Raw genomic sequence first — 12,066 nt, forward strand, 5'->3', positions numbered from 1 at the left:
CAACATCTATCACTTTTCCTTAGGCTTGTTAAATCATATGTATGAATACAGGATCCTAGCTGAGCATGTGTTGCAAATGAAACAACTTTCTGGAAATCTTGGCAATTTAATATGAATACATTTCACCATGGCAAAGCTACCGCATGAACAGTCATGTGTTAATCCAAACTATAGCTGTTTGTATTTTTCTGCCCCTGAACTTGGCGCCGCCACATACAGATCTTTTCCTTTTACAATCATAGTTTCAACTAAGGCGTAGGTGAGTGAAGGATAAAAGCAACACTTGTAGAAACCAGAAAGTTTAACAGAGTTAAATATGAGTCATCTTTTATCCGAATCTCTGTACGAGTCCCGATATCTCCTGTCATCCTTTCCTCGGTTGGATTCTCTCTCACTACTCCTGTCCCTGTATCGTCTGGAGTCCCTCCTGTCTTTATGGTGATCCCTACCACCTCGCTCATTCCCTCGTTCCCATCCGTCCCTCCGATTCCGCTGTCGCCCGTGCTCTCTGTCCCAGCCTGGAGACGTAGCTCTTCTCTCATCTCTCTGTCTTTCCTCTCTCCCTCCATCTCCATCTCTCCACCGGTCAGCTGGTCTGGGCATCGCACTGGGCAGGTTTATAGGTCTCCTGAATGGTCTGTCCCTGCCTCCGAACCTCAGCTGGCCCGATTCTTTCTTTCCTCCCAGGCCACCGCCGAGTCGCCGCGGTATCCATCCCTGCAGCGTGCGCTCCTGCTCAAAGTCCACGAACAGCTCGTGTTGGTCTACAACCATCTTGTTGCCGTCTCTCCATGCTCGCATTAAAGAGCGCTCCTCCTTGTACTCCACAAAGGCATAGCCCTTAGAGAAGCCAGTCACAGCGTCCCGGACGAGCCGCAGTCGTCGGATGTCGCCGAATTTGGAGAAAACGATGTGAAGGTCTTCTTCGGTTGTCTTTTTGTTGAGCCGTGCGACAAAAAGCGTGAGTTGAGGGTCACCTGTTACAGCTTTATTGGGCCGGTAATGGGCATTTATCGCCCGCCATATGGCCCGGTCATGGGGCTCGAGGTCTGTGCTGTCGATGCTGCCAGCCTTGAGAGGGTCGTAGACTTTCGCTAGAGCACTCCACTCATTCATCTTCTTAAGATAAAACAAAACAAGCACAGTATCTAATTAGATTTGTACAAGCGTTTGTTTTTTTTTTTTAAACAAGGGGTGCAACATTATACTGCTTGTTGGTATAATCTGATAAGCTATAGATTAAGCTCTTAAAATCTTTTTGAAACATTTGAAAGATTCCTCCATTTCTTAAGCCCAAGAACTATTTAATTAATCACTGATACTTTCAATTTACTTATACTTAATATTTACTGTTTCATGTATTTTTCATTCAACCAGCCCTACTCTCACCATTACCAAGTTGTATTTCTCATAGTTTATATTATTATTTTAATTAAAATGAATTTCGTTTAGTTTAAACTTTATTCCATTTATAATGAATTGGGAAGGATTTTGAAACCCACATTAGATGTACTGAGTGGTTCAGATCCGGCAACCCTACCAAAACACTCTCAGATATACAGTACTATTCTGAAACAATTAGCAAATAAAAGCTATTAGATTTAAGACATATACAATTTTTTTTTTTCGAAATTTCATTTTTCCTAAATATTCTAAGAGTATAAATACTTTGGAAATATCTGCCAAACCCAAGTTCCTAACACAACAGGCCACTTTTAGAAAGTAATCTGTAGCTTTAGTAGCTACAACATGGAGCTCAGGAGCTAGGTTTAAGAGATTTAATTATTCGATTTAAACTTAAACTGAGCAAATGAACGTGGCGGCTTAATGACAGTTTATCCAAAAGTTACTAGCAACAAATATGTAATCTTTGGTTCGTTTTGTTTGTTTTTAACTTGGCACACACGGTTCTCCTCTGGTACCCAAACATTAGCTACAAATTAGATATCTCAGAAATCAAATGACCGAATCCCAAACGCCTTGATATTTAATTAGTGCACTAAAGAGTGTGGAGAAGGCATTAATCCATTCACTACGTAGTGCACTTACATGGCGAGGAGAAAACAGTTTGAAATACAACCAACACGTAAACAGTACTGCAGCATGCTACGAACTAAAAATATTCAACCAACCATGTAAAGTTCTTTAGCAATATGTGTACTTGACTGTAGAGAAAAGTAACTTACTTTACCAAAAAAATGTTTCCTGTAGAAACACAACAAAACTACAATTAAATAAACAGCGACAATAGCGGGTCTTCCGTCATGTGCAGCAGGCTAATAGTTCCGTGTGGAAACTCCTGTCGTATAATCTGTCCGGGACTTGGCCCGCTGTAGTTCGTGGTGTAATATCGCGTTTGAATTGAGATTTCAATTTAAAAACAGCTCAGTTTAAAATAGCACATGAAACATAAAACACACACACACAGATATAGTAATGGCAAAACGAAGCTTCATGATACGTTTACCGGTCATGAAAATAGTTAATTTTTCAAGGATTTAGCTCACTAGTGGCCTCTAGTGGCCAAATAAAATGTTCACTTGAGTACCATGTGAAACTGTTTTAGACGACCCCTTTCCCTCTGGCTCTCTCTCTCTAGACCAACAAAGACTTTAAAAATAAAAGCTGATGTAAATAATGCAAGATTAAGAATTTTGGACAAGTACATCAAATATGTGCGGGTAGAAATATCTTTCTATATGCTGTAGAGTTTATAGTGCTATTAGTTAATCACACCAGTAAGGTTACAATCTACAAAAGAATAGCGTGCTTCAGCTGTACAGTGATAGTAAATGGGTAGTGAAAATGGCTTTGCGATCGAACACGCTTGCAAATTGTCAGAGAAGGAGGCATGACTGTCTCACGGTTCCAGGGTCCCCGGTTCGATCACAGGCATGTTTCACAAAAAGCCGGTTTCGGTTGTTAAACAGGATTGTTTGAGCAAACTCTGTTTTCGGTATCAAGAAGGTGGATTGGTTTTTAGCGAGTTTCATCATCTCCATGGTGATTTAGGCTCCACGGCTAACCTGCTCTGGAGCTGGCTTTGTAGAGTGGTGCAGGGGTGAGGTCATTTTGTATGCCAAAACCCAGACGAGTCAGCATTTTAGCGCTTCCGGTTCCATCGTCCCCAAGTCAATGGGTGTTTCTTTTGTGATTTTGGTTAAAAGCCTGAAATAATGTCTATGGTGAACACAAGCCCAAAATATTTTTCGTTTTATCCTACGACTTAAAGTACACCAGTAAAACCCCACTCGTGATTTTTAAAAAGCTTTTACGTGTATTGAAAAAGGCGATTGCTAACACCTTGCTAAATGGGACTACAGACGATTAAACGTCATCGCGCCGAACAGTTAAAAACTGCAGATAAACTGGTTCAGATACGCTGTGCACAATTCCCCCAAAAAACGTGGATGAAGATTCATCCACAGAGTAAATCCGTACTGTGGAAAATGTTTTAAATCAAGTTTGGAAAAGTAGTCTGGTGACGTTGTAGTCGAGCGACCATGGTGTATTTCATATATAGCGTACGGTTAGCTGTTTATTTCGACTTCACACTTCATCAAAGTTGTGTTCAAATTTTGTTTTTTTTTTTCTTCAATTCATTTTCATGTGATTCATTTACTGCTTTGCTTCTCTTTAAATCCAGTTTTAGACTGTGATATCACAAAAGGTCTTTCCAGATTATTACTTGCCACACTGTATGAGATAACCCCAATAAAATTGCCTGAATTCTATAATATAATTTGTTCACCATGTTAGGTTTAAATCCTCTAAAAAGCAGATTCGCAATTGACTAACATTACTCTATTCCACGCCGAATAAACCCTGATTCAGGGTTAAAACCTGAGTTGACTGAGAAAGTTGGTAACTAGCGTCATGAAACCTGTTAATCTTAATTAGCCCGGAGTGGCTTGATTTTGTCAGCTCAAATCTTACTCTACAACTCAGCGAGTTTATTCAACTCGCTTCCTGAAACAGGCCTCATGTTACCTGGCAAAAACATACCAGGGTGAATTGGCTACTTTAAAATGCCCTTAGGTAAGAATAATGCATGCACATAATCTGATGTGAATGACTGGTCCCCAGTCCAGGGTGCATTCAGACCCACTGTTCCTGCGATAGACTTCACAACTTTGACCAGGAAGGTAAAGCGCATAATAAAAAGTACAATCAATAGTCAGAGTATAGGTTACCCAAAAAAAGAAAAGGAAAAAGAAAAAAGAAAAAAAAAACCCTAAAGGAGACTTCAAGTCCTCATCATTACAAGAAAACACCACAGAGCTTTACCTGAAAGTGCATTCCTTCTTGACACATGCTTTGAACCTCCATTAACCTGCATAACTACACACATGTACAAGACAAAACCCTTGCATAAAATCATTTTATTAAACACATCCATCCCAGCATAGACAATACTCACACTTGGGTCATTTCATACTGAACACTTAAAAAGCAGTTCAGATATTTTTTTCAAAATCCATTACATCACACGCAACATTGTAAAACTGTAAGACTCCAAATTAAAGTCGAAGGAGGGGAGGGGGAACCTTCCAGCTTTTAAAACATAGCTCTAAGCATCACTTGCGTTCCACAGAATTGTTTGCACATCATAAATAGTTATTGCTAAGCCACTAACTACTATACATTGGCTTAAGAAAACTCCTTATAAAAATGCAGAAAGTTTGACTATAACTGCATGCTTTGGAAGCACTGCCCTACAAGTATATAAAATATACAAAAAAAAAACAAAAACTAGCATGTCGTAATTTCCAGGATAAATATTTTTAAAAGTATCGTCATGTAGGAAATGTGGAATATGTACCGTAACCTAACTGTGTTTAAGTCACTGATTAACACACCCAAACAAGTACTACCCCCCAAACATTCTCAGTTTGCTAAGGCAAAAAAAAAAAAAAAAAAAAAAAAAAGTTAAAAACTGTATTTAAGAAACGAGCTGTTCCCTTTTCAGAATCCATCAGTGTTTGAGCCAAGGGTGAGCGGCTATAGAGGCTTTACTTCGGTCTCCGTAGTCGTACAGCAGCTCCTCTCCCTCCTCTATATCTCGAGAGGCCACAAGGATCAGGTGAGGTATTCCATTGATGTCATGGAGTTTGGTCTGACAGTTGCCATTCTTACTGTGATTGATGAGTCTTCCCAAACGGTCGGTTTCCTTTGTGGCATCCACACTGAATGAAAGCAATGAGATCAGTAAACAGCTGTATGCTTTAACCATGTCGGTGAACTTTAAATCTTACTGTATACAATAGTCATCCTCACAGCAGTCTGGTGCATTTCAGTTTCCTAATGTTAAACATCACAGGCATGATCACACGCTGGCATGCTTTAGAGGAAAATAAAAATCCACCCTGAACCACTTGCATATTAACCTTTTTGAATTAACATGTGCTTGTCAATGCCATACAAGGTTTACTTGGTAACTATATTCTGACTTTAGTTTCGACTTCTGTCATCGATGTTTTTGACTTTGGTTCCAGGTTTCCTGCATTACCCACAATGCCGTTTGCCTGCGATAGTGGTTTCAGTGGGATTTAGTAATTGCTTCATCTCTACCTAAAGAGAGTGGTGTAGCAGAGCTTTAGTTCTTCATTCAGTCCAGCCGTTACCTCATCTGTATACTCTGCTAAATCAGATCAAGCTCTGAAGCTTCCGCTTATACATGAATACCTCCATCATTTGGTAGATCGCTCTGATCTAAAGCAGAGCCTTTGCCTTAACTCCGTTGTATCAACTAGCTGCATGACATTCTGGTAGAACTTAGTCCTAGGTTTGCGTTCTACCACTTCTACAAGTGAAACAAGCTCATCTTTTTGCAAAACCTGACCATTAAATAGTCATGTTTGAGTTGTTGAAAAATTCCCCCCATACTAAAACATGAATGTAACCGCGCTAGCGATTTCTCCTTGTGATGCTGGCATGCCACAGAGATGGAAAAGTCTCACAGCACCAGAAATCTCACACCAAAAAAAAAAAAAAAAAACAAAAAAACCCCCAACCACGCACCACAAATGTTCAATATACACACATTTAATGTGTTTCACATGCAATCTATTCTAATACTGAACAAGTGTTGGTATGACAGAAGTTTTAAAAATAGCATTTTACAAAGAATTTATTTTTTTTTTAAACTTAGTTCTTTAAAAGGTAGTTCAAGTCATGACTTGTATTTGTAGCTCTCCTTATTACAATCACTTACTCTAGTATTAGCACGTGCTTTGTTTTTGCCATAACTGTGAAACCTCTTTAAATAAACCCGTGACATTATTTTTTACTACCCTGTCCTATAAACACAAACTACATTTCCTGCACAAGGTTGTGTGGTACACTGTGGTGCCATGACATACCAGTATGTTTTGCTGAGATACTGGAAGTAATACATGTAGCAGCCTGTAGCAGCGTCTTGTGCGTATACAGCCTCCCGTTTTTTGGCATCGGTTTTCAGCAACAGGTCGCCGTGATACTCCACTACATACTGCCCTTTCTGGAAGCTTTGGGTGGCGAAAACTCCTCTTCCCTTTCCTTCTATGTACTTCACCTAGAGAACAAACGATCAAGTTCAATTGAATTTCAACATTCTGATGATCATGTGTTTAATAAATAAATATATATTTAAAAAAAAAAAAAAAAAAAAAAAAAAATTACCATCATTCCATTCTCTATCCCTTTTGTGATCAGCTCATCTAGATGTTTCTTCTGTTCACACTGTAGACAAAAAAGAACTGCATACAAGTCCACAGACACATACTCACCATGATCTAGCAGTCCAGGAGGACCAGATTTTAGCACTTTCCTTGCTAATAAATCTTGTGAATCAAAACTTAAGCTGGTGTCCTTGAGCAAGGAAATTTTTTTAAATAATTCAAATGTGCTGGACTCCTTCCTGGTTCAGCCACAATTTTACTTCCAAATCAGATTTTCTAACACAACGTTACCATAATCAATCCGTTACCTTTAATTCAGTTTTGCTTTTCCGTGAGCTTCTCCGTATGGGATAGTAATCAGTGACCTTTCGATTATTGAAATTCTTGCTCTCTGCACTAAGGAGGAAAGGAAATAAACGCGCGTGAATAACCTCGAGTCAATAGCTTGCATTATTTACTAGAAGTGGTCACTACTTTAATCAGCAAACCAATATAGTTGCATAATTGAGGTTTTACATTCTCATTTGGCCAAAAACAAACAAACAAAAACCCACACAAAACTTCCAGATCCAATCTAGGCATAGAGCAGTACAAAAGACTTTCCTCAAGGTCCCAACAGTGGCTCTTTTAGACTGCTTTCTCACACACACAAAATCCAAATCATAGTGTAATTAATACTTTTGGTTCTTCATACATCTGAGTCAATTCAGAACTGATTCACTTTCCCACTGCAATTGAACTGCGGTAGAAGTCGCTTGGAAGCGGACCTAGACCACCTTGCTCAGACGCTATTGGACAAGTTGTTTTGGTCTGCACCCAGTTGTGATCGTAACAAATGAACTGCACCGAAGGGAAAACACATCAGGGTTCCATTAAAACTGATTAAACTCCAACACATTCCTGTGATTAGAACTCATGATGATTAACTGCTGAGCTAATCTTACTTTTAATTATGTAAATTCGAGTGCCAAGGTTTGTGGACATCTGACCATCACAGCCATATGTGCTTGCTGAACATCCCATTCTAAATTAAATCCACTCTATGCAGTTATAATCTCAACTCTTCTGGGAAGGCTTTCCACTAGATTTGAAGGTGGCTGTGGGGATTTGTGATCATTCAGCCACAAGAGCATTAGTGAGGTCAGGCACTGATGTTGGACGAGGAGGTCTGAGGTGCAGTTGGTGTTCAGTGGGGTTGAGGTCAGGGCTCTGTTCAGAACACTAGAGTTCTTCCACTCCAACTGCAGCTTCTGTGCTTCCTGCTTTGTGACAACAGTTTGGCAGAAGCCTCACATACAGGTGTGATGGTCATGTGTCCACAAACCTTTGGCCATTTTGCTTATATTACCAGCATCCATAAAACAAAAAAGGCTTGAGAACTATAAGCTTACACTTTCCGTGAAGACTTCCTCACTTTGATTTTACGGCAGCCTGCCTTCCTCGAACAGGCTGGGTGAGTGTTTTTGATTTCTGGAGTGACTTCAGCTGGTGAAAGAAAATGGGCCTGCATACGCTGCAGCGGTCTGCTCTTTTCCTCTGCTTTGTGTGTTAAAGTTTGGAGGTCTTCATTCACAGCCATTGTGGGGAAAATGATCTCTCCATTTACAGTACTGGGTCTTTTGACTGTGCAATAAAAGGAGCAAGATTTAAAAAAAGGTCAACATAGCATGTTTTTTTAATCACACACAAAATATATATAAAAAATTATTTTATATAAAAAAATTATAATATATATATAAAAACACACACTCAATGTACATCACGAGTTTTAAACTGAACTGTAATGCCAATGGACAAATCTCAATGAAAAGAGTAACCATTTACATTGCGAGCGGTTCATGCTAACAGTATAGAACCTTTCATAGAAAATTTTCTATATTCAGCCTTACAATTCTTCTGAGTCTCGGTCTGTGTGCAAAATATCCTTGAGGATTTCCCATCTTGGATGACCTGGACAGAGATCTCCTCATGATGTGGTGCCTTTGAGGGCTGGTGGCTCAAAAAACTGTGAAGTGTAGAATGTCCATTGCATAAGATTTCCTGAAACAAAAATATTCAAAACACAGATTAGGGTTATTTATAGATTAATTATTATGAAAGCACAGAGGCAGTACTATTTAATTTTTTTTCTTAAATCTACTAGGTTTTGTGCATTTGTTAGATAGTAGTGTGAAATGTAGAGTCAAGTCATATAAGCATGTCTGTTTGAGCTTATTCATCAACTTTGGTTGCACACATCTTAACTGCAGGCTGTAAGCTTGTCTCTTACATTAACTACATTAGCCTCGTAGATTAGGTGCAAAACTGATAAGCAAACTTCAGATAAACATGTTGGGTGATCAGCGATATTTGGAATGTATACACTTCAAAAAATGAAATCATGGAAGTAAATTTTTTCGCCTCATTTAACTCAAAAAGTGGAATTTTAATATTCTAGATTAATTACACAAAGTGAAATATTTCAACCTTGATTACAGCTAATGGAAATAAAAAATCCAGTACATCTCAAATATTACAGTAAAGAATTAATTATGCAGCAATGTCAACCTGAGAAGAACTCTAATCAGCTAATTAACTCAAAACACTGGTGCTTGAAGTCCAGTGTGAAGTTTCCACAGTCAGTAATGGTTTGGGGTGCCATGTCATCTGCTGGTGTTGATTCACTGTGTTTTTTCAAGTTGAGAGTCAATGCAGCGTCTACCAGGAGATTTTAGAGCACTTCATGCTTCCATCTGCTGACAAGCTTTATGGAGATGCTGATTTCCTTTTCCCAGCAGGACTTGGCACCTGCCCACAGTGCCAAAACTACTAGTAACTGGTTTGCTGGCCATGGTATTACGGTGCTTGATTAAACTGGTTTGCAGGCCAGCCGATTCGCCTGACCTGAACCCCATAAAGAATCCATGAGAGACACCAGACCTAACAATACAGATGAGCTGAAGGCCGCCATCAAAGCACCCTGGGTTTCCAGAACAAACACCTCAGCAGTACCACAGGCTGAATGCCTCCATGCCATGCCGCAGTGATGCAGTAATTCATGCATAAGGATTAAAGCTCAGACCGAGTATTGAGTGCATAAATGAACATACTTTTCAGAAGGTCAAAATTTCTGTATTATAAATTCTTTATTCTAATATTTTGAGATGTTGGATTTTTGATTTCCATGAGCTGTAAGCCATAATAACAAAGATTAAAACAAAAAAGGCTTGAAATATTTCACTTTGTGTGTAATGAATCTAGAATACATGAAAGTTCCACTTTTTGAATTGAATTACAGGACAAAATTCCACTTTTCTACCATATTGTAATTTTTTTTAGATGCTCCTGGATACATGTCTCTCACAAACCAAAGCTCAAGTGCTCAAATTATTTAATATTTAAAAATGCGTCCTAAACAAATCCAAAACCGAAGTCAGTCTGATAAAGAATTACATGAATAGTCATCAACTGTAAATAACAGTTTCTTGATTTGGGAAAGACATTGTGGTGTTGATACATATTTAGCTTGCTTACTCATTCACATGAGACAGCAGATAGAAAGTTTGCCAGAAGGTTCCACAGGGCATCTGGTTCAAGAGTTAATGCTATAGCATTAAAAATAAAGAAGAATAAAAATAAGTCGATGTAATTTGCGAATTAAAAACTACTATTTTTCTCCCTTCAGTAGCCCGGTCTTTAAAAAAACAAAAACAAACAAAAAACAACAACAAAAAAAAAAAAACTTTCCAGGACATATTAAGAAGGTTCACGTTTTTAAATAAAATCTTCCGGTTTAGACCACGCCTACTTCCGGTTTACTTTTTTATATATATATTTTGCGCTCTGAACAGACACACAATGGCACACCTATTTTACACTTTCATTTCTCATTTTCTGTTCTAGTATTACCAAAAGTCTAACTAAATATAAACAGAGCAGAAGTCAATGTAATTTATTCTGTAACAGCACATATCTGAGTGAACCAGGGAATTTAGAGCATTAAATCATGTGCAGCTGGACTGAAGATTTCAGTCCAAATAATTTTACCCCTCCTCACCCAAATATATAAGGGAGGGGTGTGTATTATATTATATTATATATATAAAAATAATAAGACGACACTGGTGTGGGGGGTTAAGCGATAAATTGTGCATGAAAATGTATGTTCGTACGTGTGTTTATTTGAACCTTTTTTACTTGATTTTATTTCATTTCATGCACCTTATGTAAATTTCATTTTAACTGCATGAAAAGTTGTTCTGTACAGTAGGTCATCAACAACAACCACCACCATGCAAGTATGATAATGATGTCCGACGGTAAGTAATAAACCTGTAGAAGTGTAGAAACGCACTAAAAGCGCACAAACTGTATTTACAATACGTGATATAACCGAAAGACCGTGCTTTTATTGATATTTAAAACACAGTGGTGTGGGCTTGTTGGTGTAAAAACTTGAATGGACGCAGCTGTAGCTGAACACGCCCACACAACTATTGGGCCTTTAACTCTACTCAGTCCTCACAACATTAACATACACTAACATACTTCATCTTAACGTCATTTAGGACAGCATAATTTTTAGTAAATATATAGTAATACATAAGAAAAAATAAAACAACTCTGGTGTGGGATACATCGCCATATACCGCTGAAACAATAGACTACAAAAACAAACAAACAATTAGCGGGACAGTAGAGCTACAGCAAGCTAATGTCGCTTATTAATATTAGCGCGGAATTTAAGATGTTTATCAAAACATTGAGGTTTTTCTGGTGGAAAATAAGTGTTATGACCTACCCGGTTCATTTCAGTCGTCTTTATCCTGCTGGTTTTCAGCGAGGTTGTGGTTTTGCGCTGATCAGGCGAGCAAAAACCTTGTTTTATAGCCACACTTTTCCGCGTCCACACGGTGCAGAAAGGTGACATTCATTCCAGTGTTACTTACGAAAATTCGTCTTTCCAGGCGAACAAACTTTTTTTTTGCTGTTTCATTTGCAGTACCTCGCCCGAGCCAGTCTTTCACTTCCACGCCGCCATGTTTCTACTTTTGAAGTCATTGAGGGGAAGGAGACCATGTGAGCGCTTAAATGGCTTTTTCCGGAGGAGCCGCGAAATGAATCCCCGACAGGTGGCGCTGTTCAGTGTGCTGTTATCCCTGCTCTGCTTCACATTTCCCTCCATTTTATTCCTCATTTGGTCAAAGAGTTGAGTTTACTAGAATATACATCACTACACACACACACACACACTGAAGACTTTTTTTCTGAGAGAAACTCATGTCCTGCACGCTTTAGTCTGGGATTATCATTAGCTGATTAGTTGGATCAGGTGTATTACAATCCTGACATTAGAAATTTGAACCGAATGCAAAAATCTGAATGTTATCATTTTGCATTTATATCATGCTGTCTGAAACTGAATTCC

At 38.6% G+C, this 12,066-nt stretch overlaps 2 protein-coding genes across 9 annotated transcripts; both read right to left on the bottom strand.

Moving 5' to 3' along the window:
• Nucleotides 1-86: 86 nt before the first annotated feature.
• On the bottom strand, nt 87-3,113 carry snrnp35 (small nuclear ribonucleoprotein 35 (U11/U12)). Of its 8 annotated transcripts, none has more exons than XM_017488584.3 (2): nt 3,027-3,113; nt 87-1,119 (listed from the first exon to the last, which is right to left on the bottom strand). In XM_017488584.3, exons 1-2 carry the CDS (start codon nt 3,069-3,071, stop codon nt 322-324), a joined length of 843 nt encoding a protein of 280 aa, XP_017344073.1. In that variant the 5' UTR covers nt 3,072-3,113; the 3' UTR covers nt 87-321. The 8 variants fall into 8 exon arrangements, with proteins under 8 accessions (XP_017344073.1, XP_017344074.1, XP_017344079.1 ...); XM_017488585.3 differs by having other exon boundaries at nt 87-1,116; nt 3,027-3,086; XM_017488590.3 differs by lacking the exon at nt 3,027-3,113 and adding an exon at nt 2,192-2,667 and having other exon boundaries at nt 87-1,116.
• Nucleotides 3,114-4,367: 1,254 nt separating this feature from the next.
• kmt5aa (lysine methyltransferase 5Aa) lies at nt 4,368-11,752 on the bottom strand. Its single transcript, XM_047160635.2, has 7 exons — nt 11,440-11,752; nt 8,549-8,699; nt 8,051-8,282; nt 6,968-7,055; nt 6,661-6,720; nt 6,363-6,553; nt 4,368-5,186 (listed from the first exon to the last, which is right to left on the bottom strand). Exons 1-7 carry the CDS (start codon nt 11,566-11,568, stop codon nt 4,976-4,978), a joined length of 1,062 nt encoding a protein of 353 aa, XP_047016591.1. The 5' UTR covers nt 11,569-11,752; the 3' UTR covers nt 4,368-4,975.
• Between the last annotated feature and the right edge of the window lie 314 nt (nt 11,753-12,066).

This window comes from Ictalurus punctatus, chromosome 16, assembly GCF_001660625.3.
Source record: "Ictalurus punctatus breed USDA103 chromosome 16, Coco_2.0, whole genome shotgun sequence".
Lineage (NCBI taxonomy): Eukaryota > Metazoa > Chordata > Actinopteri > Siluriformes > Ictaluridae > Ictalurus > Ictalurus punctatus.

Bases quoted from the DNA above. Each gene is read 5' to 3' on its own strand.
- snrnp35 (XM_017488584.3), bottom strand. From the start codon at position 3,071: ATGACCTCACCCCTGCACCACTCTACAAAGCCAGCTCCAGAGCAG. The intron at 1,120-3,026 runs GTTAGCCGTGGA...TTTTATCTTAAG, and splicing joins CAAAGCCAGCTCCAGAGCAG to AAGATGAATGAGTGGAGTGC.
- kmt5aa (XM_047160635.2), bottom strand. From the start codon at position 11,568: ATGTCACCTTTCTGCACCGTGTGGACGCGGAAAAGTGTGGCTATAAAA. The intron at 6,721-6,967 runs GTAACGGATTGA...TTTTGTCTACAG, and splicing joins AAAGCAAAACTGAATTAAAG to TGTGAACAGAAGAAACATCT. The intron at 5,187-6,362 runs GTATGTCATGGC...GCTTTCATTCAG, and splicing joins TATCTCAGCAAAACATACTG to TGTGGATGCCACAAAGGAAA.